General features: G+C 32.1%; 1 protein-coding gene across 8 annotated transcripts in view; it reads right to left on the bottom strand.

Annotated features, from left to right (window-relative positions):
- Positions 1-167: 167 nt before the first annotated feature.
- LOC148627291 (cadherin EGF LAG seven-pass G-type receptor 1-like) overlaps positions 168-27000 on the bottom strand; it is a 51213-nt gene continuing 24380 nt past the window's right edge. The window contains exons 7-34 of one of the 8 annotated variants that reach the window (XM_088571025.1): positions 21855-21970; positions 21340-21584; positions 21077-21151; positions 19198-19376; positions 18454-18618; positions 17588-18130; positions 16644-16866; positions 16242-16343; positions 15569-15666; positions 15051-15260; positions 14729-14900; positions 14272-14418; positions 13659-13673; positions 12693-12804; positions 11975-12323; positions 11579-11785; positions 11168-11321; positions 9216-9282; positions 8454-8520; positions 7952-8031; positions 7485-7653; positions 6678-6770; positions 5813-6074; positions 4550-4726; positions 4056-4130; positions 3544-3732; positions 2278-2434; positions 1321-1485 (exon numbers count right to left, since the gene is read on the bottom strand). In XM_088571025.1, the coding sequence (XP_088427151.1) occupies positions 1461-1485; positions 2278-2434; positions 3544-3732; positions 4056-4130; positions 4550-4726; positions 5813-6074; positions 6678-6770; positions 7485-7653; positions 7952-8031; positions 8454-8520; positions 9216-9282; positions 11168-11321; positions 11579-11785; positions 11975-12323; positions 12693-12804; positions 13659-13673; positions 14272-14418; positions 14729-14900; positions 15051-15260; positions 15569-15666; positions 16242-16343; positions 16644-16866; positions 17588-18130; positions 18454-18618; positions 19198-19376; positions 21077-21151; positions 21340-21584; positions 21855-21970 (4473 nt within the window). In that variant the 3' untranslated portion in view covers positions 1321-1460. Of the gene's footprint in view, positions 1486-2271; positions 2435-3543; positions 3733-4055; positions 4131-4549; positions 4727-5812; positions 6075-6677; positions 6771-7484; positions 7654-7951; positions 8032-8453; positions 8521-9215; positions 9283-11167; positions 11322-11578; positions 11786-11974; positions 12324-12692; positions 12805-13658; positions 13674-14271; positions 14419-14728; positions 14901-15050; positions 15261-15568; positions 15667-16241; positions 16344-16643; positions 16867-17587; positions 18131-18453; positions 18619-19197; positions 19377-21076; positions 21152-21339; positions 21585-21854; positions 21971-27000 lie in introns of all 8 variants that reach the window. The other 7 variants (XM_088571043.1, XM_088571034.1, XM_088571037.1 and 4 more) reach the window with 7 other exon arrangements.

Genomic DNA, 27000 nt, shown 5'->3' with positions numbered 1-27000 from the left:
TTCAGAGACCTGAAATCCCACATACAAAGAATAAAAATGCCTTCCTCATCCCTAATATGTTTTACTGGAGCAGCCTTAAGGAAATTTGGGGTCTTTTTGTAATTGTTAAGGTCCACCACTGCATCATTTAAGAGTAAACCATCCTTACCATAGACTAGAAGACTTAGTCAATGTTATTATTTTTTATTTACTTTTGATGTATTTTCTATAAAAGAAAGCTCATATAAAGACAAGTCCTTATATAAAGCAAATCAAATATATAAAATTTTTACAAATCCACATTAAATATCACATTTCATCTCACAAGTGAAGTCATTCATACTATTTCTTATTTTGTTCACTCTTTCATACATTTACATTTATATTCACTTACACACTACATGAACACGCATACAATGTGTTTAGACATACACAACCTATACAGATTAATCACAGTCATTAATTTTCCCACAATATTTTAATTGTAAGTGGGTTAAGTACAATTTTATGCTAAAATGAATAACAGCAAAAAATTTGAGTAAAGGATTTTCAGATAGAAGACTTCTAAATCTCGTTTTGTTAACCAATGCTGAAAGTAACTCCTGCTTTTGCAGCTTCAAACACTTTATTGTAAGCCTATTAAAACTTGATAAAACACATTTTAAATATACTGATTCCTTCATAACAGATGCAAAATGTAAAAAGTGCTTCAGTATTTAGTTGCATCAATATACATAGAACATTGATAACCTTCTTATTGTGTCTATTCTTAATTTATTTCTTGATTCTCAGGAACCAATGAGGGAGGGAAACATTTCTTCTTACCTATTTATTTCCAGAAAAAAATGAGGGCACTTTTCACAATGTTCATAGGCACACAAAATGATGGTGGCACTTTTTGTTTTTACTTGTAATAAGGTGATAAAAATGGGAAATGAGGCACTCTCAAAAGAGAGACACAGGCAGGTCTGAGAACCAAGAAATTAACTTTGAATGGCATAATAGAAAATATATGTCAGCAAAGGAATAAAAGTGTATAGCAACAACACCTAACTGAAAGTAAAAATATCAAATAGCAAAAAAAAGTATAAAATCATATAAATAGCTTTGGTATTTTTAAAAATGGATTTCAAAGATCAAAATTTTTAATTCAACTACATGATGTAAAAATTTGATTACATGTACTTAGAAAAAATTAAGATCTAAATGGGGCAATGACAGTGAATGAAATTAATAGTTTGGATCAAGCAATTTCTTCCTGGCTGCAAGAAATCCAAACATGAACTTGCTTAATAATGACCATAAAATTGAGTAAAAGAAATATCCAATATATGGATTTCAAATCACAATGACAAAATAAATGAGCATTATCATATGGAATGGATAAAACGATGAATTCATCTGATTAATGGGAATGATGAAATGAAAGATTTTGAGATCAATGTTTATATTATGACACTTGGCGTTTTTCTTTGGAACCGCTATACTGTGGTCTCATTACTGCATCTACAAAAAATAAACAGAAAAAGAAAAGTTAAAACAAATCCATGCAAACATGCACTCATGCTAATTAACAAAATAAACATTGTTAAGTGTAGAGTGGAGGTAAATATCTTTAGTTGGTGAAATTACTTAAAAAGTCTTTTAAACATAAAAAAAAACACAAACAAGAAAGTATCTAAAGGATCTTACACCTTAATAGTGACAGGTGAGAATATGAAGTGAATCTCCTTCATGTACAAATGATATTTTATGAGAATTATTTTACACCACTAGTCTGGAAACAGGAAACAGTACATAATTCATGCAGAGATTTATTCTGTCATTAAAGCACATGTACTATCAAAACAAAACACTAATCATGCATACACAACATATCATCAACATCAGGAAAATTTCACCTAAACCATGCATAGTACTATGATAGGATAAATCCTTATACATGCTCAAATCAAATTGTGATGTGGTGACACAAGTCAAATCACATGTGACTAATTTAATTGTGCCAAGTGGTTGCTTGTTAAATTTTTATTTCAGAGACCAAGTATAGTATTACCAAATATGATGTTCACATCAATAATTAAACTTCATATAAATAGATGTTAATCAAGCATTTACATGAGAAATAAAATGAACTGAATTCATATAAAAAATGACAGTGAAATAACAATAACTGCAAAGCCAAATACTGTCATACTTTTTTAATTTTCAGTTCTAATATTCTGTTATATGCCAAAAAGTATTTCTTCCCAATTCACCCAGACCAAAAGAGAAAATTTTGATATCACTTACACTTACTCTGAGTCAGAGGAGATACTGCCATTATGAGTTAGCACTTGAACTTTCAACCGTTCTGACGGCAGATTATCTCTGCCCGTCGATACTTTACTTATACTGCTAGAGTCATTCAGTAAACTGTCTGTACGTTGTGGAGGTATTATGTAATCTCTAGGACCTAAATGCACACAAATAAGCAATCACTCAATTAAGTTAAAAAATAACTTGAATTTCTTTCTTTGCAATTTCCCCCTACTTATTAAGTTTGAACAAGTATTAAAAAAAATCATTATACTTAACCCATTTAAAAATCTTATGGACGTATATTAAATTCTTTTTGACTTGCACTGCTGAAAACGTGCTTTCTGATCCAGTGCTTCTCTTTCATATCATGTATGAATGAAAAGCAGTAGCAACTATGGTTAAATGACTTTGTTGCCAAGCAAATATTATTCACTTTGAATGTGCACATGAACATCACTGTCAATGCCATGCCTATCATGCTTAGTACAGTTTCTGATGCTAGCCTTTCTCATATATTTCATGTTATATTATCTTTACACAACAGAGTTAACGAATTTATTTACAGCATTATAGACAACATTCATTATTTCACATATCCACAAACACAAAGCACACTGAACAATTTAACAGAAAAAGCAACAAAAATATAAACATTTGTAAAGAAAAAAAAATAACAAAATAAATAGAATTTCATTCATATTTACATCAACAAAATCTTACAGCAATTATCAACAATAGGATACACATTCATGAGCAAACACTGATATGAAATGGAATGTCTTTCAAGGCAAAATCCAACCAACTTTCACTTAGTCCTAATCAATATTCCTTAGTCTTGTACTTACTGGTGAACTCCCATTTAACATGGGAAGATATGGTATAGGGCAGTGATTTGACTGAACATGAGGATCAAAGCAAAATCTAAACCAAGGCTTCTTTTTTTCCACATTTTAACTTAACAACTATATTGCTGCCCTATATAGCATTTCATTTGGCCACAAAAATCTTTTAAATGATCAAGTTTTAATTTGGCACTGTCATGAGTGAAAAATATTTCAAATTATTTCAATAAACTTCATCATCTATAAAAGACCCCCATTCTTATTGCCCCTGGTTTGGAAGAAGGCTGATAATCTCTAATGCTCTCATAATCATTACTGCTTTGTGCATCCCTACTAGCAGTGTACTGACTGGAGTAATCGTTACTTGTACTGGCCATGTCACTACTAGTGTATGTTGTACTAGCCAGACAGTCCCTGGTACCTTGATAATCCTGAGCATGTAAAGTGACATCTGGTGGTACACTGGACATTGTTTGTTGTATACTGGATAGCGTGTACTGATCCGAAGGATGGAAGTCTGTATCATTAATGTGAGGGTAGCTGGCTAGATGAGGGGGATCCCCTGGCCAATGATTGTACTGTGGATTGTTGCTAAATATCTGAGGACGATCTGAAAATAAACAAATTTTGCACTAAATATCAGTACATACCAGAGAAGAAGGTGGAAATAAGAATTACATCTAAGAGATTATAAGATATAAGAATTTTTAACCTGAACCAAAACTAACCAAAACTAGATCTTTTAACTACCACTCACAGAAAAATCACCCAAGATTTTTTTAATTAATGTGAAAACCAATTAAGTAAGTAAACAAGGAGTGATTTTATAAGTAAATAATCAAAGTAGACTGGATGATAAAGATGTAAAACAATATTCACCATTCACTACAGATAATAATTATAGGGAATAAATCTAAAATGAAAGCTGCATACCTGATACAGTTAACTGTGGTTTATCAGCTTCCTCCTTTTCTTTCTTCTTTTTTCTTATCTGTTCTTTCGCTTCTTCTACAAAAATAAAAGTAAGAGGTAAAAGTACTGACAAGCTAATGTAATAATGAAACTTTCTTCATGAAATCCAATCTCAGAAATTTCTTGTCTGATGTCACAATCATGTTCACAATGCTTGTATTATGAATGATGTTCTGCAATTCTGTGGTAGAGGAATCATAAAGTTACCCACTCTTAAAGTTTTACCATTTCCAAAAATTTCAAGCTTTTGAGGGAGAGCCGTAAACAATAAATCAGAGAATTTTATACAAATTTACTCACTTACAGTGACATAAACCAATAAGCAATAACATGTTGAGTTTTAAAAACTTAAAATTTGACATTAAAAATAAGCATAACATTCAGTATCGTTAATATGGTATATAGTATTTTCCTACGAACATTTTTTTAACATTTTTTTTTACTATAATACTTACCCACTACTTTATTACTAGATAACTGTTTCTCCCATGCCTGTACATTGTCATCATCATCCTCTTCATCTGATGAGTGACTTGATGCTAATTCTAAACTTATATTGCCGTCAGACACATCACTATCAGAATCAGAGTCATTTGGATGTTTGACTCTGCCATGTTCATCAATCTCTTGTTCTGAAAATTTCATAACAAACATTTAATTCAAGCAATCCCTTACAGATACAATGTAGTTTTAGAAGTTTGCAACAAGAGGAATAATAGTATTTCTTCATTATTTTTTAAGATTGAATATTCTAATTACGTTACACATGCCCATCAACAAAATTTTAATATCAAACAACTTTAAAGATAATACCCTCAATATTAATACTGGTACCACCTACCTTAGGTATATACATAAGACACTCATTTATTATTAAATGATCAACAATCAATGTGGTAATAATGATTCTAAAAATGAAAAAAGGTATACAGAAGTCACAGATATCTTACTGGACATAAAGCTTTAACCTTCAAATCACTATCAACCTGTTATTACAACTTACCTTAATATGGATACAATTACCATAAAAAGACAAAATACATAGAAATTTAGAACAAAAAAACAAAACAAAAAATAACTATTCATCAATCTAGCATAGCATGCATATAATTGGTCATCAATCCATTTCCCAAACAATAACTAAATAATCTCTAGCAATAAGAACTAAAATACAATGCCCCTTGTCCTATCACATAATGTAATTAAAATGAGGACATTCATTTAATTTTGGAAAGCTTGAAAACTTGTTTGTATGTGTATGTGTGTGGAGGGGGAAAATTTGTTCTTCTCAAGTAATTAAATATGTTATAAAGCTTGTTATTTGTTGACAATCCAAAATCCAATATTAATCAGTCAAACCAATCAAATCAATAGTGAACTCTGTCATCTTAAATGTAATCACTATATGACAATAATATCTGTTATTTTTATACGGTTCATCAGTAAATAAACCAGAATGGGCATTAGAACATATAAAGAGAAGGATTTTTTTTATGTACTGTGTGGTAGTAACATAATTAGAAGATGCATAATTCTAGCAAAATAATGTTAGAAGTAAACCAGATCAATATGGTTAGGGAAGTGACATGAGAAGATGTTCTGGTGTAACATAGATATGGAAATAACTTAAATAGAAATTGTGGCAACAAAAAGTTAAGGGAAATAATTCCAACCAGCACCACAAACTGTTATAACAAATCCACCACCCAATGGCTCACCCTTCTTCTTCTTTCTCTTGGAATAGATCTTGGAATCATATGCAAAGGGAGCCAGAGAGGACTTTTTATTTTGATACAATGCCCCAGGGGCATGTCCTGAGGTTGAAGTACTATTGCTACAGAGATAGTCTTCACCTTTAAATAATCCCCCACTGTTTTTGCTTGTTGATCGACTAGTTGTAGAGGATGCTGTAATGCCAACACTAATTCTGTTCAGATTTCCTTCATAAGATGAATCATTTCTGTAAGCTAAGGCCGACCTCTGTAAAATAGATCAATAGGTACCTCTGTTATTCATGAAAATAGGCAAGATCGAAATATCAAATCCACGCTCAAATTGAATAATTAATAAAAATCTAAACTTCAAATGTTCACTTTCTGAGCAAACTAAAATTAACTTAGATATTATCGCATCATTCTTTAAAAACATAGATAAAAAGTGGTTTAGAAAAAATGCCAAACAAATCAAAGGAACATTTTAACTATAGCAAATTTATCAATAATTGTTAAGTTACATGCTCCCAGTTTTCAGTGGAGTCCGAGTTGCTCATTTGCTTTTGTTACTTTGCAACGGTGCACCTGGTCCATGCTCCCAGTTTTTAGTGGAGTCTGAGTTGCTCATTTGCTTTTGTTACTTCGTATGTATGATTTTAGTTACTTCATGTTCTTTGTTGTATATGTCTGTTTTCCATGTCTGGTCTTTGTCCCTGGATTAAATTCTTTTGATTACCGCTATAACCTTGGTTCCCTTGATTACTCTTTCAAGACATACTGCTATACAAAAACAACAGAAAGAGTTAACTTTGTCATTCCAAGCAAAAATCAGCCCCTTATTTACAAATAGATTTGAAGAAAAGTTACTCACAGAGACAGTATTACCCCTGCCAACCAGGTTTTCTTCTGATTTAGTATCTCTACCTCGACATTTATGCCATTGTCTTTTAACCTGCTCTCGTACCTGTCAAAAAATATATACAACTGTCAGCACATCAACAAGAATTTATTTATTCATCTACTTAGTTATTCTTTGGATCATGGTGGGATAAAATAATGCACAAAGGTTACAAGTTAAAACACTCAAAAGTCAATTTAGGAAATGACATGCAGTCTACATTTACATTGACAAGTATGGGTTTCACAATGAGTAAGAACTGTTTATTCCTTATCTGGAGTTATTTTATTGAAACTGAATGACAAGTGAACACCTGATTTATAATGCCACCAGATTAGTTTGTAATTCCTCCTACAATGAGCTCATAAGAAAATTCAAACTACTGGTATAGAACAAATATCAAGTTTAGTATTAAGTAGATAAACCATCATAAGAGAAACCACACAAACCTTACTTTCAACCCAAACTATTCTAACTATCAACTATTCTATCACCCAAAACCACACTAACCTTAATATCACCCAGAGCTACACTAATCTTACTAACATTCAGGACCAAACAAACCTTATTATCAACCAGATCTACACTTACCTTACTAACACTCGGGACCACACTAACCTTAATATCACCCAGAGCTACACTAACCTTAATACCACTCAGGACCACACTAACCTTAATATCACCCAGAACTACACAAACCTTAATATCACCCAGAACTACACAAACCTTAATATCACCCAGAACTACACTAACCTTACTAACACTCAGGACCACACTTACCTTACTATCACCAATAACGTAGGCTATCAACATGAAAACTCCCTGGGCTGTGATGAATACAGCATAGACATAATGTAAGGCTTGGGAATCATAGTTGACAGAAAGTAATCCTAGTATCCAGGTCAATCCCAGTAACAATAACAAAAATACTCCTAAGAATATTCTACATCTGAAAAAAAGCCACCATAGGATAGCTAGATTGTTAAAAAACATATATGGCTTAAAAATGCTACCGACAAGAGAGTAATCAAATACTGACTCCCACTTTGTCAATTTTTCATTTTCCTCCCCCTAGATAGTTCACTAGGTAAAATCATTTTTGAATTCCCTTAACTAGACAAGATTCAAATCATTAACACTCTATGAAAATAAAGATTGCTTAAGTCATTTTCAGAAAATTGAACAGTTAAAAATGACAACCTGTTCTGCATTATTTAAACTTTCAAAGGTATACAATGTTCACATACCTGTGAGATGAAACATTTGAAACATGAACTTTTTCTCTGGTTGTTGCATGGAATCCTAGGACTGTTACCACAATACAACTCTGGAAAAAGTTATCAATATGATTAGGGGGTGTTTATGAGGAGATAGCATTCAAATAAATCCTCCTAGACTGAGGATATTGTCACATTCAACTTACCTACATACACCAATAAAACAATGTTTGTTCTCCATTGAGAGTCCTTCTTAGTAAGTGACACAAAAAATGTATGACATTGTTTAGAAATAGTTGGCAAAATGATTTATCATTTCAATTGGTCCAACTTGGTAAAAGAACTTGGATTTCAAGTAGTTCATTTAGATGATACGAACAGTTCAAGATAATTAAAATGCCAAATTTCAGGAAAAATTCATTAAGATAAATTTCCATCCAACATGATGTTATACATTCTGCTGTACATGTACTGCTAACACTGTTACGTCATGTTCTTCATAATTTGTAATTAAGCATAAACCAACACTTACCAAAGCTCCAACCATTACAGGTCCAGCAAATGTCCAGATAAATGTTTCAGTCACATCTAACCAACAGCTAAAAACAGAGGAACAGAGACAATAAATAATCTGTTTTATTTTATCCTCAATTTTACCATACAGTTGTGAAATATAAGTGTTACAAAATGAAATATTTCAACATAATTCACAACCTCCACTGATTTGAAATATGTTGTGAAACCATGTCAATTGAGATGCTTGAAAATTAATATTATGAAACATCAATAAAATGCAAAGAAATTATTTACAGTAAAAGGTTAGCGCAACCATAAAATAAAGGGCTGACAAGGACAGATAATCAAAGACAATATAGTTGTCACTATACTCATACAACCATTCAATCTTTAAATTAGTGTCTTCTCATGCTTGAAAAATAAAGAGTTCATAGTGGAATTGATATCCTGAAATTTATGATATTATCCAATGAAATTTGACCTGACAAAAAATGAATGACCTTAATTACCCAACTAATGATTTTTTCCCATAGCATTAGATAGGAAATAAACAATTTATACTTAAAATAGTCCTATTAAAAATACTTCAGGTTATCTTCATTTGTTTGCTTTCCTTACTATCAAAGTGCCTACTTGAGCTAAAATATCACTCTTAAGACCTGATCAATGATTACTTCTTACTCTTGTGCCAGCAAAGCTTTCTATACTAAGTTTTTCATATTCTAAAGATGTTTAAACAGACCCAATCTCACAGAAGAATAATGTGATAAAAACTTACAACTGATCTGTTCCATAAGCATCGGTGTTTAGTCCAACAGAGAATCCAACAACTATACCAGGTACAACTGGAAAATAGAATATCACCTTAAATGTAATAACTGTAGATTATAAAAGGATTTGTTTTAATCATTATTCAGTTTACTACATACACAAACTTTTTTCTCTTTGTAAAATTGGCAAATCTTAAGAAAAAAAAGAAGAATTAGAATATAATTCCTCTATACAACTCATCATAAGGTTTACCAAAAAATCCTACATCAAATAGGAATTCCGCACCCTAAGAGCACTTACATTTCTAGCAAAATGTATGGAAGAACATAAAATTGACCAAAAAATGAAAAAACAGGTCTTGTAGTAAAACTTCTGTTAATAAAACTTCAAATTTTAAAACCCTTTAGCCTAATTTCAATTAAGTTCATTTTTTAAATTTTAGTAATGATCTACAAATACAAAAGTCAGAAAAAATTGAGTATTTAAAGAAAATAACTATAAGTTAACTAACTGTATCCACTATGGTAGTAGAACTTCATGGCACCAAAGTTAATCCCCCCGATTTCAAACTTACCATATCCAATAAGGTAGTAGAACTTCATGGCACCAAAGTTAATCTCTCTGATTTCAAACTTACTGTATTCAGAAAGGTGGTAGAACTTCATGGCACCAAAGTTAATCTCCCTGATTTCAAACTTACCATATTCAATAAGGTAGTAGAACGGCATGGCACCAAACTTAATCTCACTGATTTCAAACTTACTGTATTCAGGAAAGTGGTAGAACTTCATGGCACCGAAGTTAATCCCCCCGATTTCAAACTTACCATATCCAATAAGGTACTAGAACGGCATGGCACCAAAGTTAATCTCCCTGATTTCAAACTTACCATTTCCAATATGGTAGTAGAACTTCATGGCACCAAAGTTAATCTCTCTGATTTCAAACTTACTGTATTCAGGAAAGTGGTAGAACTTCATGGCACCAAAGTTAATCTCCCTGATTTCAAACTTACCATATCCAATAAGGTAGTAGAACTTCATGGCACCAAAGTTAATCTCTCTGATTTCAAACTTACTGTATTCAGGAAAGTGGTAGAACTTCATGGCACCAAAGTTAATCCCCCCGATTTCAAACTTACCATATCCAATAAGGTACTAGAACGGCATGGCACCAAAGTTAATCTCCCTGATTTCAAACTTACCATTTCCAATATGGTAGTAGAACTTCATGGCACCAAGTTAATCTCTCTGATTTCAAACTTACTGTATTCAGGAAAGTGGTAGAACTTCATGGCACCAAAGTTAATCTCCCTGATTTCAAACTTACCATATCCAATAAGGTAGTAGAACTTCATGGCACCAAAGTTAATCTCTCTGATTTCAAACTTACTGTATTCAGGAAGGTGGTAGAACTTCATGGCACCAAAGTTAATCCCCCTGATTTCAAACTTACCATATCCAATAAGGTACTAGAACTGCATGCCACCAAAGTCAATCCCCCTGATTTCAAACTTACTGTATTCAGGAAGGTGATAGAACTTCATGGCACCAAAGTTAATCTCCCTGATTTCAAACTTACCATATCCAATAAGGTAGTAGAACTTCATGGCACCAAAGTTAATCTCTCTGATTTCAAACTTACTGTATTCAGGAAAGTGGTAGAACTTCATGGCACCAAAGTTAATCTCCCTGATTTCAAACTTACTGTATTCAATAAGGTAGTAGAACTTCATGGCACCAAAGTTAATCTCTCTGATTTCAAACTTACTGTATTCAGGAAGGTGGTAGAACTTCATGGCACCAAAGTTAATCCCCCTGATTTCAAAATTACCATATCCAATAAGGTACTAGAACTGCATGCCACCAAAGTTAATCCCCCTGATTTCAAACTTACTGTATTCAGGAAGGTGGTAGAACTTCATGGCACCAAAGTTAATCTCCCTGATTTCAAACTTACCATATCCAATAAGGTAGTAAAACTTCATGGCACCAAAGTTAATCTCCCTGATTTCTATCAATCTTCTGTATAGATGTAGGAGTTCTACAAACAGCCAGGAGAAGGCTGATAAGTGGAAGAAATGGAGAGCTATGGCAATCAGTCTGCATAGCAACTGAAAAGTAGAGGAATTCATATGAAGAATTTGATCTCTAGTATTGATAATGATAACTATTAAATTATTTTTATACATGTTAAACGAAGAAGTTGCTTTGTTCCATCATTTGTACCCCATAATATAATCAAGGTTAAGAATGAAAAGTGTGTATCATATATTTTATAATCTTATGATTTTATCCACATCATGTACAAGTATAACTTCAAGCCAAACATAGTAAACAACCTGTGTTATGCAGACCGTTTTCAACCTACCTTGACTTCTGCTCTATAGACACCAACAATAAAAGCCAGCTCCGTGATAAAGATGACAAATACAAGGTTAATTAAGATGCTGTTAGAGTTACACTGAATATGTTTGAAGGATATCAGGATGATGAATGTCACAACAAGAGCTATCAGGGATATAGCAACTCCAATGAAACTGATCACCTCTAAAGAGACAGCACCCTGAGCAATGTACTGAAATAGATAAATACACATTTAATATTTTTAGAAGATACCAAATACAGAAGTTTTATATATTTTTATAAATTGTTTAATCCAAATTAGGATCATTTAGCTAATAATAGATAACCATACTCATTATTAATAAATTTATACTGTAAGAAAAGTTTTGAATTACAGAACTCATTATAGAAATCAACATACCTCTGTTTCTGCTTCATCCATCATCAAACCAAAACTGGTCATGTGACTACAGGTGCAGACAACAAACATTTGTTTAATGATCTTGACATCCGTGACATCATCAGGGTTAGTCTCTTTTACATCAAGTTCATATCTGTCACTGACAGAGCAACCTTGTTTTGACCATTGCCCACCATTACTGCCATGCTGCCAAAAAACACATTGAGGGTCTGTTCTATTACCATTCACAGCCTGTTTAAAGGTCAGTTTGATTGGCTGTTTTAGATTGTGCACTATTTTTTTGTTCTGTTCTCTGACTTGTATGGTTACAAGTGGAGCATTCAGGTTTACAGGTCGTCCACTGATAACCCTGAAATAAAAAAAGCACATTTAAATCATGAACTACCAAGGTGTTTAGTGACATCAAAACCAATCACAATGGTACAAGTTATTCTGCAGAAACAGAATTATTACACAGCAAGTTAATTTTACAGTTCTGAATTTTTTTTAAGTCTTCTGGTTTCAAGATTATGGACAATTATTAGGAAATGCTATTCAAGGTCCTAGAGCTGCTTTTCCCAGTACTGGATGACATGGTAACCAATCAAAGACTCCCACTCTCTATTGACCACTTGGTCTAAGCAACATGTGTAACTGAACAAATTTCATCATCATTACTATTGTAGATAACATTGCAAACATCAAGGCTTAACTCATTAGAACTAAATTGAAATTTTACCTGACATCCTCGCTGTATCTTTTGGGCAACAAGTTCCCAAGGTTTTTGTACATTATAAAGGCAATATGTGACTGAGGTACATGTCTGTTCTCAAATATCTGAGATAAGAAATCTGAAAAAAGAAATATACACAGAAATGTATTGTACATAGGAATGATTTAATTATTGATAGATTAATAATGACATATTTGATGTTAAATTGTCCTGATAGATAAAAAAAATAGCTTTTTCTTTAAAATATTCATAGTGATATAAACTTGAAGATCCTTATACGAAATACCAAAACACCACAGAAAAGGGACAATGATTTAAGGAAGATGATGCACATTTCCAGTTTCAAATGGAGTGTCTTGAATTCATGTTTAAAATAAATTTTAGTTCAATTTCTGATAATATTCTGAGTATAAAATGTAGGTTTTTAAATAAAGATAAGAAACAGCTAAACATCTTCACATACAAAGGTTGTACCTTACATAGGTGTATATAATACAAGGTCAGGTGTACTAGGTTTTAACATGGGGAAAAAATCCAAAAACACCCATTTAGTATGAAGATAATACCTAAAGTTACATGGTTACAACACTATACACACAAAAAAGTTAGACAATAAAGCAGCTACTGAGAGAAGTATAAGATTAACATATACATCTTTAGTTTTTTTTGTCATTAGAAATGACTAAAAGCATGTTTATATCTAGCAGTATAATTAAAGACCACAAATCTTAATCTAGCCCAGCAATATGGAAGTACCCTTTAGAAACAATTTTATAAAAAATAATGAAATAACTCTAAGAATTTTTGAGTTATCACTCAACATTTGGAGGACACAGAGACCATATAAAACAGTTTCACTTTTTACTAAACCCAATATACACTTGTATTTATAAAAAAATATATAAATCGAATAATTAGGTATTCAACATATTGCTGGCTACTAGGGAGTGTTAACATGAACACTTATCTTACCAGGATTGTCTTCATCTACAAACACAACATGAACATATAACCACATGCTTAAACCAATTAACTATTGTTGATGTTAAATGACAGAACTTTAATGTTAGAACCAATTAACATTTCACAGATTATTTACATTTCTAAGTACCCATGCTATCAATAGTGTGTTATATTTTAAACATTAGTGCTATTTTCTATATGCATTCCATTTGCTCAAAGTACAATAATTAAGCATGCCCATAACCAACTGAGGGAATGAATGTCAACTGTATGCTTTTTTGAGGAAATTAAGGTAAACAACTGGAAAAATATTGTATGAAAGTCAAATGAAGCTTAATATTTTTTTCACATATCCAGATATCAAAGACAGTACTTCTCTTAATTTATTGATAAATCACAACCATGTATCCAATTTATATTAGTAAACAACACTGAGAATAAAATAAAAAGTGAACAACTTTCCTATAGTTTTGCAAATCTGACATAAAAATACCAAGCAATAGCATTTTCCAAACATTAAATACATCAACAAAATTCAACACATAAACATTTAATAAAGTGATATACATGAAGGCTTTTAATAACACAATGAAATACAACAGTTAATAAACTTATATCTTACCTGTTACTGATTGTTCAGGAAAGAGTACTACATTTGGTATGTCTACATGGGTTTCATCATCAAATGTAGACTTCTGAACTATATTGTCAAACTTGGGGATTTCTAGGGAACTAAAGTTACTCTTGTTCACAGTGTCCATCATCAAAACTGAAATGACATAAGGCATTTGTATAAAACAGCAATTGACTTTCTAATATGAACTTCAAAATGAATTAAAAGGTATGATTAAGCTACTAATCTTACTATCCAATGCCCTGTTGCCACCCAACTGTATATAAAACAATAAGATCTAAGCCAACTGTATTTTCTTAAGACCCTAACTTTTGTCAGGAGTATGAATTAATATTTTAAGATCTCCTCATGCTTTTATGTTTTACATAATTAAATGTTGTCGGTTTTAATATTTTACTTGTTTAAATTCACAAGAGATTGTACTCATCATGTTATATGTACTAACCAACATTAGCAGATATGACACTGTATGGAATATTCTGAAGGTCATCCAGTGTTATTAGTAACTTCTCTGTATATCTCTCTAATCTCTGTAACAGTACTGCAGATTTGTCCAGTCTCTTCCAATCATTGGTGTACTTAGGTTCTAATATCACACTCAAGGAATTGAGAAGATGCTGAAATAAAGTCAAAACAACGTGATATCACTGTCTCTGCATAGCAAAAACGATAGCAGACGGAAAGCTTCAGATTCAACAAATATTGATACCACATTACACCATCAATTTTTAAAAGTTTTCATAGTTTCCAAATAAAATGAAGCCTACCTGTACATATTTGCCATCCTGTTCTGAGGTAAGGTTGAGACCATGTTGTTCCATTTCATAGTCCATCAGAGTTGTGATCACCCTGTATGCTATGTCTAAATCCTGACCAAACAAGAACTCAGCCTGCATTAGAGACTCAGCTAAAGTCTTCATGGTTGTCTTGGCAACAAAGGGGTTCAACTTCAGCTCTCCAGTCTCTATCAGATTCATCTGGAATGATAATTAATGTCATTTGAAAATCTGTGAAATACAAGAGCTATTGGTACAGACACCAAAATAAATTTGTCCCTATTGAACATAAATTACAATAAATTTTAAAATACAAGCCCAGGAATGCACTTAAAATAACAATGCAAAGCTATATAATGGAGTGTTCATGTGAACTAAGCACTAAGTATGTGTAACTCAATTTTATTGAAATAAAGCTTCTACATAGACTTAACCTAAGGCCTAACGGATCAATAGACCAAACAATCCAAAACCCCATCACTTCTTAAGGCATGAAAACTTTCTACAACCTTGTCTAACAAGCCTTTAATGCCTCTACTGGTACAGTTAGAAAAGTCAGGTTCTCCCCACATTTGTGAAGTATGGCTACAATTTCTCTTAGCATCACCTACAAATACATTTTAAATATCTTATTGAAAATTAATGTAACAGAAACTTTGCCAAAAATACAGAAGTTGACAATATACATATTTGAAATCTTGACTTTTCCAAATAGTTCAACATTTATGTAAATCAAATGTTTTTTTTTCTTGTTGTATTATACTGTAAGTGAGTAATGTAAATCAGTTTCCTGACTTTCTCCAGATGAGTAAACAAAATATCACATAGTTAAAAATAATTTGTGTGTTTGTTAGTTCTTCAGGAATATTTTAAAAATGTAATTACTGTTTCGTACAGGGGAATGCAGATATAATAAGCCGATGTATCAAACACAAGATGGAGATGTTTTCTTCCATGTCACATAGATACAAACGTGACGTTACCATACTTATCAATAGTGTTCATAATCGCACTATGCATATTAGTGTCAAATTAACAATTATTATATTTATTCCCACATAATTTACTGTTATCTAAAAACATCAATGTTTACAGTTTTTAATTTACTAATTTCAATTCATTTATATAGGTTGGATGACAACAATTTTCTATTGTGAAGTTAAGGTATCTAAATGAACATACCAACAGCACTATAAGGACAGTCTATAATTCTCACATAACCAAACTGTGTCCCATCCCACCATACATCTCCTTTATAGTTCCTTGGACATCTGTTGTTAAGTACTGAAATGCAATGTCATTTATAACCTATTCCATCTACAAGTTTTGTTTTCACATTTACATAGGATCAGCCAAGACAGCACTTGTACTGTTTAATAATTCCAAAGATCAAAATATCACTGTTCTAACTAATGATTTTTTCTGTTTAGATTAGTATTTGTCCTTAACAAGATTTAAACTTAATTAAGGGTTTTTCTTTATGACTTAAAAATTTAAGTAACATATAGGAGATCTCAGATTTAAAATGCAACACTGGTTTAGATTTTTCCATTTCATTAAGATTTGAGTTAAATCATAACTAACCAACACAGCCTTCTTTTTTTTCTTTGACAGTTGTATCAGTAGTTGATGATAGAAGGGTTATCTCAGCATACGGACTCTCACACTGATTACACTGTCTACCGACTACTGAGCCTATACAAGGACACTGTCCAGTGACAGGGTGACATGTCATTGAATTAGATCCTTTCACATAGCAGTCACATGGGTAGCATCTGTCACTTCCAACTGGTCGGTAGTGGTTTATCTGTTAAATATGAAGTTCTTAAGTTTTATATTCTAAAACAGGAAAAAAACAGTGAGAAAAGCTATTACCACCTCCCCACTCTCCAAAGAGTCAAAATATACACTAAGTTGAGCAAGCTCTAGTCTGATATCAAATCAAATAGTATACTTGTACAAAGCTTCTCTTAAAATATCAAGTGATTGTGATAAGTACTTACAGAGGAGACAAACAAACAGACTCATGAACATCATGCTCACTATAAATCACATGCTTTCAAAACAGGGGCTATATCTTTATTAAGAGTTTTCCAATCATTACAATTTTCATTCTACATTGTCATCAAGTGTTTTTTTTTAGTGTTATTTCAATAAATATTGAAGTACCATCGACAATTCCCTTCTATCTCATTCTATTGTCATATACCTGTAGCAATTGAAGATGATACTTTGTGGTACAAACTATAACCGTTTCATGTTTGCATGGCTGTGTAAAAATTTGATGCTACTATGACCTTGGCCCTTGAATATCAAGGTAATTATTATCGACTAACCTTGTTCTAGTTTGGTTACAAACTTAAACAAGTTGGAAGTTTTTTGTTTGTTTTTAATTTTAAAGTCATCAAATTTACTTTATTTCATTCACTTTACATAATTATTTTAAAAGTTAAGATTCAATCACTAAACATGTACAAAAACTTCCTCCTCTCCAAAATTTGCTTCATCACAGAGCAAGGCATACTAACCTGGCATTTACATTCCCTAGTCACTGTTCCACAGTCACCAGAGAATCCCATCTCACTTGGGCAGTTACAGGGTCCACAAATAGGATATCCATACCAGTTATCAGGGCAAGGTTGTAGGAGGACCTCATCACAATACTTCCCACTCTGTAACTCTCCACACTCACAATGGTAACCATACAGATTCTGTGATGGACTCCTACAGAAAGCAAAATTCTCACAAGGATTGTAGTTGTGACAAATATCCAGACAATCTGGTCCTATTGTACCTGGAGGACATGTACAGGAATATTGCTGCCACTCATCAACACAGGTAGCCTGGTTACTACATGGGGAGCTATCACAAGGGTTAGATACAGTACAACCTTCCTTGGCTTGATTAATGTCAGGTCTAGACAGGCCAGTGTATTCATTGTTACCGACAAGGGCATTCTGAACACACCCTGTAAACTGGTTAGTAACTGGTCCATTCCCTTTCCTTGTTCCACCAACAAGTACTTGCAGGATTTGTTTTCCTGACAATGCTGACTGTGCTGTGAAGGTTTTCTGTGAAAAAAAAATACAAAAATTGAAACTTAAATAACTTCAAGTATTTTTTAACTGTGGTCTAATATTATATTAATTACTAGACAAGTTTCAAAATGATACCTGCATTTGAAGCTGTTTAGAAGATTATTCTTTTAGACCAAAAATCTAAAAGTAAGAAAAGTGGATATAGTCATATTGTTAAGTTCCATAAAACTTCAGCATCATATATAAACAAAGCCAGTACGTAAAGTAAATACATGTAATTAACAAAGACTGCTTACTACATTATGCATGCTCTTTTTATAATCCATGTTTTGTAAAATTCTACATTAAATACTTACTGTCCAATGACCATAATCTAGAATATGTATTAACTCTGGAGAATCTTTCAGCCAACGGACTTCAAAATAATGCCATTGACCATCATTGACCTTGACAAGGTCAAACACAAATCCAAGGTCACCATTACTGTCTGTATAATTGTAATGTATATAACCATCTTCAAGCTGGAATTAAAGTCCAATAAAATGCTATATACAATTACTTAACACAAACTGTGAATGATACGTTGGCTTTAAATCCTTGAAATTCTCAGTCTTTCTTTTTTGAACTGACAAGATTTCAAATTGACCAATGTCAGTAATATATATTTCAGTTTACCAATTTATTCTGAGTTCTGAGCTCTATTAATCATTAAGAAATAAATAATGAAGCGAAAACATAAGACAACATTTCTTTGCATTCAATGGAGACTTGTTTGAATAATAACTACATTCTGAAATATGAAGTGCATTCTGTTAATACTTTAAGATTTATCTAGGTATCTATCAATGTTAATTAGCCATAGTAAAATGTACCAGGCCTAGTTCATTAGAAAGATTAATTAACTGGACAAAAGCTAACCAGTCGTTAAGTCTTATAAAATCTTAACAAGTTATCCAAGGGATAAATATTTATCCATCCAATCAAGTTTTGAACAACTTGGTCCTGGCTGATAAACCTGTTGCTTTCCTACAGAATACTAAAACGGCTGAATCTTGGTAATGGCACTCACTCAGCTATTTTCACATTAGTTATATTTATACCTGCATAGTAACAGTTATACCAGCAGAAACATCAACCTGCATGAGGACACCACTGGTACTACGTGTACGGAACGATATACCATTATGCCAGTCAAGGTATATTGTAGGACTAGGTAGAGATGAGGGTTGATAAGAGAGGTAGCCATTTCCTTCCAATCTCTTAGGTCCATCAGATATATCTGCAAAAGGACAAAAAGAATATTAAAGCTCACTTGGTGATACCCCCGCTTCCCTCCCCAAAAACATATAGGATACCCCATAAATGATTTAATCATTCAGACGGAAAAACAAAATGGGAGGTGCACAATGGCATCACATAATAAAGAATCTGTCAAATATTCATCAAATTCATTTCAGCGGTTTCAGAGGGGATTCAGATTAAAAGAGCCCCCCCCTCCCAACCCCAGGTTGACAAATGACAAAGTAAATATTTTGCATCAGGAAATCCAGAAAGTCATTCAGATTGAAAACAAAACTTGAGATGAACAATGGCATCATGTAATAAAACATTTGTGAAAGGTTTACCACATACTATTCAACAGTTTTACAGGTTTTGCGGACTGAAACAAGGAACAGAAGAATGGACAGACAACATGATCACAATATACCTCCAGATTTTCAAGCTGGAGGATAATTTGTATCTTTACAGTCCAAATACTCTAAACATTTAAACAAACAAGTGATATAAAAATTAATCAGACACAACAAGCACCTCAATTTGATCAATATCAGCATTTAAATTAGGAACTTCATTGCACTTAACATAAAGTAAACAAATGCACATTACCGATGTCAAAGTAGTACATTACTGTGTCCTAACAGGCAAACAAAATATGGGTTTTTAATGATAACATCTCAGTTAAGATCAAAATCTTATCAACCCAACAATTGGTCTACCACTAGCACCTTTGTTTATAAATAAACAGACAAACTTTAATTTGTATTGGATAGAATATTAAGTACAAAAGGTTTTTGAAAGATTGAAGAAGAATACTGAAATTTTGATACTTGAAATCAATTTCAAAAAGCCTAATGTTTAAAATTTCAAATCCCCAAATAGGTAAATTTTTTCATACCATAAAAGTCATTCACAGATAAAATTTATTGCCATTTGCAATGTTTTGATTTAATATGTATCTGTTTTGTTTATTTGTCTGTTTCATTGAATAAGTTTGTTAGTTAAGAGTCATGCAGGTAACATAAAATTTCATGGTGATAAGTAACTCAAATAGCACTTTGAAAATTGAACAAGTTTCAAGCGGTTTCATATTTCAAATAAAAAAAAACAGAAGTGTCCATGTTAATACTATTAACATTGTTATTGTAAGGATTTTAAGGATTTCTGGTCTCTGGCATTGAAACATGGCTAAAAACTTGGCTAAAAGTCCCACACTCTCTTTATCTATAAATGTATCACCAAATTTCTTCCCTGACCTTGTTTGAAATTTTTTATAATCTTAAAAATGTGCATTAAATCCTTCACACTCTAAAATCAATTTTTTGATCCAATACAATAGATTATAAATTGTGTTTTAAAGCTGCAGACAGGATTGAGAGGTAATGTCATATCTGATATCTCCACAGTTTTACAAGATTTATAACGACACTTGACCCAGGAGATAAATCGATACCTTGTCTTTCTGATATGTCAACACTACAAACTTGAATGCAGGGGGGAATCAACAATTATAATGAACTCTACTATTCCTAGTCCTTCATAAAAAAATTTGAAACAGTGGGAAATAAATTTTTTTGTTAACCTTTGATATTATGACAAACATTTATTAAATTCATAAAAAACCTTCTAAATAACTGTTTTAGAAATAGGTCTGTTTATGCCTCAAAATATTAATTCTAAGTTTCAAGTTTCAAGCATTACCAAGTGTACAGTCTTTGCCTTTCTTGTTTGGTCCACACTGACAAACATAAGTTCCCCATCCTTCAATGCAAGTTCCTGTAAAGAATAAAACATCCTTAAATAGCCTGTGCCTTTCTTTTCAGTATGTATTAAACTAAAAGTAGAGCAGGTGATAATTCAATCCTATTTTACTATTATAAACTGAATAAATGTCAGCAGCTTAGTAGCAGGAAGCATTTTTAATGGAGAATTATTATTTTGAATTGAATGTAAAGTTAGCTAACCTCCATTTTTACATGGGTTCCCAATACAACTATGCTTCCTCTGATCACATCCAGGTGAAGTCCCTACGTTAGCAACAGACTTGTTTAGGTCCAGTAACTCATTGTCTACATAAAAATCCTTAATACATCCATCAAAGTCACGTGTCTGGATCTGGAAATGGGTCTGTAATTTAGGAAGACCACCAATCTGGAGAGGACCAGTAAGGTCAAGCAGTCTGTAACAGTCCTCTGAGACATACTTACACCTGAATAATACAGACCACATGTAAATCAACCTAAAAATCACTTTAATACCAACTTACAGTAAGCATGGTGTTTCTTCTTCCAATCAGAATACTCATAATTATTCCTTCAACTAATGGATTTGGTTATTTCCTACTGAGGGATTTACTTGTCAGGATATGAATTGCATAATTTCAAGGATACATGTATATCTAAAACTTTTATCCATAAAACTTTTATTGATGGATGTAAGCCTTAATTTTACAAAAGCACAAACTATCTTGTCATCTCACCTATACTCCAGTATGGATGTGGCTTTGGCAGCACACGTGTAGGTAGGATCTAAACGCTGACCATATTTAACAACAATACCGGTGTCACAGTCTTCTCCTACTGTTAATGTGGCAGTCTGAAAGACAAAGAACATGATTAATTAACAAAAATACATCAAAGTTTAGGATAATAAATATCATGTGACACTAATCATGACTGATCAATTCAAACCTGGCTAAAGTCAACTTCATCTGCAATGGGTTCTGGGCTGCAAAGTCTCATGCAAAACAGAACTGTGACGTGGGGCTGACTTTTTTTTTTTATCTTCAGTTTTTTTCTCTTTGATGTTTGGAAATTATGCCAAATCTCACCCATGTAAGTGATGAAAACTTTGTTGGTTGACTATACAAAGCCATAACAAGTATATACAAAGCAACTGCTTCAAAATTTATAATGTCTAAAATGGTGTAGTAAATACAAGGTGAGAAACATATGGACATGGTCCACAAAAACAATTAGGGCTTTTAAAGGATTTTGAGGCTTTGATAAAGAAAATAACAGCTGCTGTCAAAAAATAAGGAAAATTAAGAAAATAATGTCTGGCTTGAAAGCCTGCCACAGTTGAACACTATGATGATATACTTCAATATGGATAAGTTGCTCATAGTTTCTGCATGCTGTTGTGCACTAGATACTCATCTAATTTAATGAAAGTATACCTAAAATATATTTTATCCTGGCTAAAGTTAACTTGTATATGCAATATAGAAAACACAGCAGATAAAGCAGTCAGTGTGAATTACCTAAAAGACACAATTTTCAATCTTAAGTTGTTTGTCATTTCAAATCATTTATTTCTCTTTAGACTTCAAATTACTAAAATGAAATTACTCTTTTTATTTTCCCTTTTCATTACATAGATATGATTGAGAAATTTAAATATTCTTAGCATGTACTAAACACAATACTTCACACCAAAAGAACATTAATCATATTTACTTATGTGAAATCCAGTACCCATAATTATGTCAACATATTCAAGTTTTTATATGCAATTAAGAAATTACTTTTCCATTAACGTTCCAAAATTTTTCATTAGAATTAAGATTAAAATCTAAATTCTGGGGATTTAAAAATGCAAAATAAATATGGATAAAAGAGCTGATAAGTACTGTCTCAGACATTAATCATCTCAACTAAAATAACATGATTATACTTCTACTAAACAATGCACCTAAAACATTAAAATTTTAGAGTAAGTTAAAATGTCCCGAAATAAGTCAAATAAGTCGTAGGTGCAGTCGTACCCATAGATATGTTTAATGCAGACAAAAATTTAATCAAAATCAAATTTAAAACCTGACACAAGTAATTGATGCATCAAGGTGATGGAATTTGTTGTACTTAGTAAAGCAAGCGTGTGGTGAGATATACAAATCTCCTATAAATCCCTCTGATGACATTCAAATGAATGTGATCATGTAACTTACACCTGCGATGGGATATGACTGAATACCAACAAAGTACCTTAGAAAACGGTCTAAAACGGTCTAAAACTGAAGGTTTCAGGTTTTTATTTACCGTAGTTAGTTAACTCAGAGTTCTTTTAAGGGAAAAAAAGGTCTGTATTATTCATGAGTATCCTAGAAACATGGCATCTGTTTTTGCAAATTGGTTTCTGTTTGTGATCTAGGAAAAGGTAACTTGAAAAATTCTAATGATGGGCCTTTTAAGATACAATAATTGAAGGAAACCTCCTTTATTACCTGTAACAGATGGTCAAGCCTTAACTTCCTGTGTAAGGAAATTAACCTGCCACAAGGCTAGTCTGGCATGTAAATAACTGTACCATCGAACAAAATTAACATCTAAATAACTTCAATACCAAACACGTATCACGATTCATTGTACACTTGACATGACAATCACTGCCCAGTGTAGACAATCCCTTAAAATTTTGTATGAAAGTGTTTAAGAAAATGTCGAGTCTTATTTGCATCCTTATCTTTGTTCTTCTGTGTAGAGATTACAAATCCCAGGAGGTCCATTTTCCATTTCATTGCTCTTAAGCTCAAGGAAATAGAATGAATATTTTACTTTCTTCCTTCTTACAAAAAAACACTGTTTGAAAACATGAGAAGAGATACAGAACTAGTATTTAACAATTTAGGAACCCTTAGGACAGGTTCTGAACTACAAACATCCCATTGTTACTAGCAGGCCTTGATCTATTCAAAGTCAAGTCAAGCCCCCTGCAGCCACCCCTTAAAGATCAGAGACAGTCAGAAGTCACGACAAATTAAAGCAATGTTTCTCTATACAAGTAAAGTGACACCAAAGCCACCCTAAATTTACCTGTGTTCAGTACCTTGGTCATTGATTATAAGTGGATCAGTTTAACAGGTAACCAGATACACAATAGATAGGACTGAACCTCTAAATCGTTCCGATGACATTGCCGCTTTGGTAGTTAATTACATACACTGGAACTTGCAACGCAAATGTAAAAAGTCTTTTCAATAAATAAATTATCATGACATGTTTTCATTCAAAACTCTTTAAAATACATTAGAATATTTTTTTATTTTGTCATAAAAGTGTAGTTTAAAATTTCAACTACATGGTTGTCAGTTTAGAAAAATTTAAAGTACCAAAGTATTCTGATGATTATAATTATTCCATTGAAATATGACACATTGAGGTTTTTATACAAAATATTCATGTTAATACAAACATCAATCCCATTCACTTACGTAGAATCCGAATGGATCAATAGACTTGAACATCTACAATATACCATTAATATTGACAACATTGAAAGTTGACAATGAGTTGTGTTGGACTACAGCATTATGGTTAACTTTCATTAAATATTAGTATTCTTAAAGAAACCCATTTTAAGGCAATTTTCAACAATAAATGTAGGTCAATTACAACCTGCAAGTTTTCAAGTCCTTGAAATTTACATTACATAAATATTAAATGATTGCATGGCCTCGATGTATAATTGATTGTAAAGGTTACAGAGTTGAAAAAAAAAAGAAAATGATAAAATTGAAAGTTTAATGACTATTCACTCATTATTATGGCAAATAAAACATCAAAAATTTATTATCAAAAAGTTTTAGATCCAATTGATAGTGCATGACTAAATATCATGTCTGCAAGACATTTTTCTATCACTTAAATGAACATGATCACTATTAACAAAGAATGGAGCAATTATGTAATAAAATTAATGCCAGAAATTGCCTTTTTACTATTTTTTTTTTACAAAATCCTTCATATTTCTGAAGTATGTTAATATGGAAAGTTTCCATCATCTGAATCTTTGATACCCATGACAGAACTCTAATCAAATGTGAATCATTCCCAGAAGCCCAATTATATTTCCATCTCAATGATAGAGAAGGAATTTGTTATGCTTCAAACAAGATAGTATTGAAAAACAAAACAAAGAATTTTTAATCTAACTTTGAGTATATTATACGGTATGAGGAAGGCTGAAAACAGGAAAACCAGAGGTAATTTATTAAGCTGTGGGTTTCTGAAGGTGTATCCATTCCTTCCATAGTTTGAAAAGCCCAATTAACACAACAACATTTATCAACTTTCAATAGAGCTGCGGGTTGGTAACAACTGGGTTTTTTTTTTGTGGGGGTATGAAGGGTGCCATCAGATATGAACACAGTAATCATACAACAAAAATACAAAATGGAAAGTTCGGAATACACTTCAAGAACCTGTGAATATAATATACATATACAGTGATTGAAATAAGATGGTGAACCCATGGTCCATATGTGAAAATGGTGCAAAAATCCTATTTAAAAATAGGAGGTTAATGATCCTTAGAAAATGGTCTATTCAAAAAATATTTCTTGTAGCAGAATGAGAAATGCATAAACATATACATCTATAACCTGCATACATTTCTACATGTGTTATGTACTGATGACTTTTAACAGTTAAAGTTCATTAGGTGTTTTCCCAAACTTAATCCTTTCATAGATTACAAATACAATCGTAGGAGTTAAGACTGACCAAAGTCAAAGACTACAGATTTGATAAAAGTGATTTTAATCTGATATTTGACACAGTATTTTAATCCAGTCAAAATACCCAGTATCAATTTCCCTAGAGAGAGTGAAATCTAAATATTGAAATATCAAATCTCTTCAATATCAAAATTCATAAATCATTTTAAATTCAGCCATTTCTGGTATTTTATTTGTCATTCCATTGTATTTATTAGGATTATATGTAGATAATGGCTGAATCGATAGCTGTCCACAGTAAAGAGAATCAATAAAATATTATATGTTTTTCACTCATTATGAGAGCAAAATAGGCAGATCAATTATCAGAAAATAGAACAAAATCGCTCAAGTCAGCTCTTAATCTACATGAACTTCCACTTAAGGTCAATTCGGTTCTGATATTTGTTTAGTATTACTTGATTTAAAAAATCAGATGAAATTATGTTTGACAATGCAGTTTCCGTTACATGCACTTACAGGCCATGTCTGATTATTTGTTCAATATCTGCTTCCTGTGGTACCATGCCAGTCAAGACAAACCATTTATTCAGAAAATTTTACAATAATAGGTTTAGGCATATGAAAGATCAATTTTGCACTGATTAGAACCTAAATTAAAGCTTATCATTTAGTTAGTGCCTATGATGTAATTCTTCACTCCATATATACAAGTAGGTTTTGAAAAAATTTGGCTTAAAGACATGCACCTTACAAGAAAACAAATTCAGTTAATTATGTTCAGAGAGTGAAAAACAAAGTTGGCATCACTTTCAAGAATGATAGCATTATGCAATAACTTCATGGCAGTTTCAGTATTGCCTTTATTTCATAGCAGATGACTATAAAATCTAGTAAGAGAAAGATAGGATGCTTCCCTGTCAATGTTTCAAGGAGAAAGAGATCTGAAATGTGAAAATCAAGATAGCTCCTATCATTAAAAGATGCTTCTAATTGGTTTTACTGGCTTATACTGTGAAATGATTACTATCAAGCTATGCTTAAATTTCTCATGGTTAGAAAAGTGATATTTTATACAAGATAAGTGAGATTACAATGCTTTAAAACATTTTGAACACAAGAAATCCTGACTTGGTATTGGTATCTTGTATATTTTGGCCTAATCCTG

The sequence above is a fragment of the Perna viridis genome, chromosome 1 (assembly GCF_037379345.1).
Source record: "Perna viridis isolate PV_CMFRI_1.1 ecotype Kerala chromosome 1, ASM3737934v1, whole genome shotgun sequence".
Classification (NCBI taxonomy): Eukaryota; Metazoa; Mollusca; class Bivalvia; order Mytilida; family Mytilidae; genus Perna; species Perna viridis.
The sequence above is the reverse complement of the archived record's forward strand: the minus strand, read 5'-3'. Positions and strand labels throughout refer to the sequence as shown.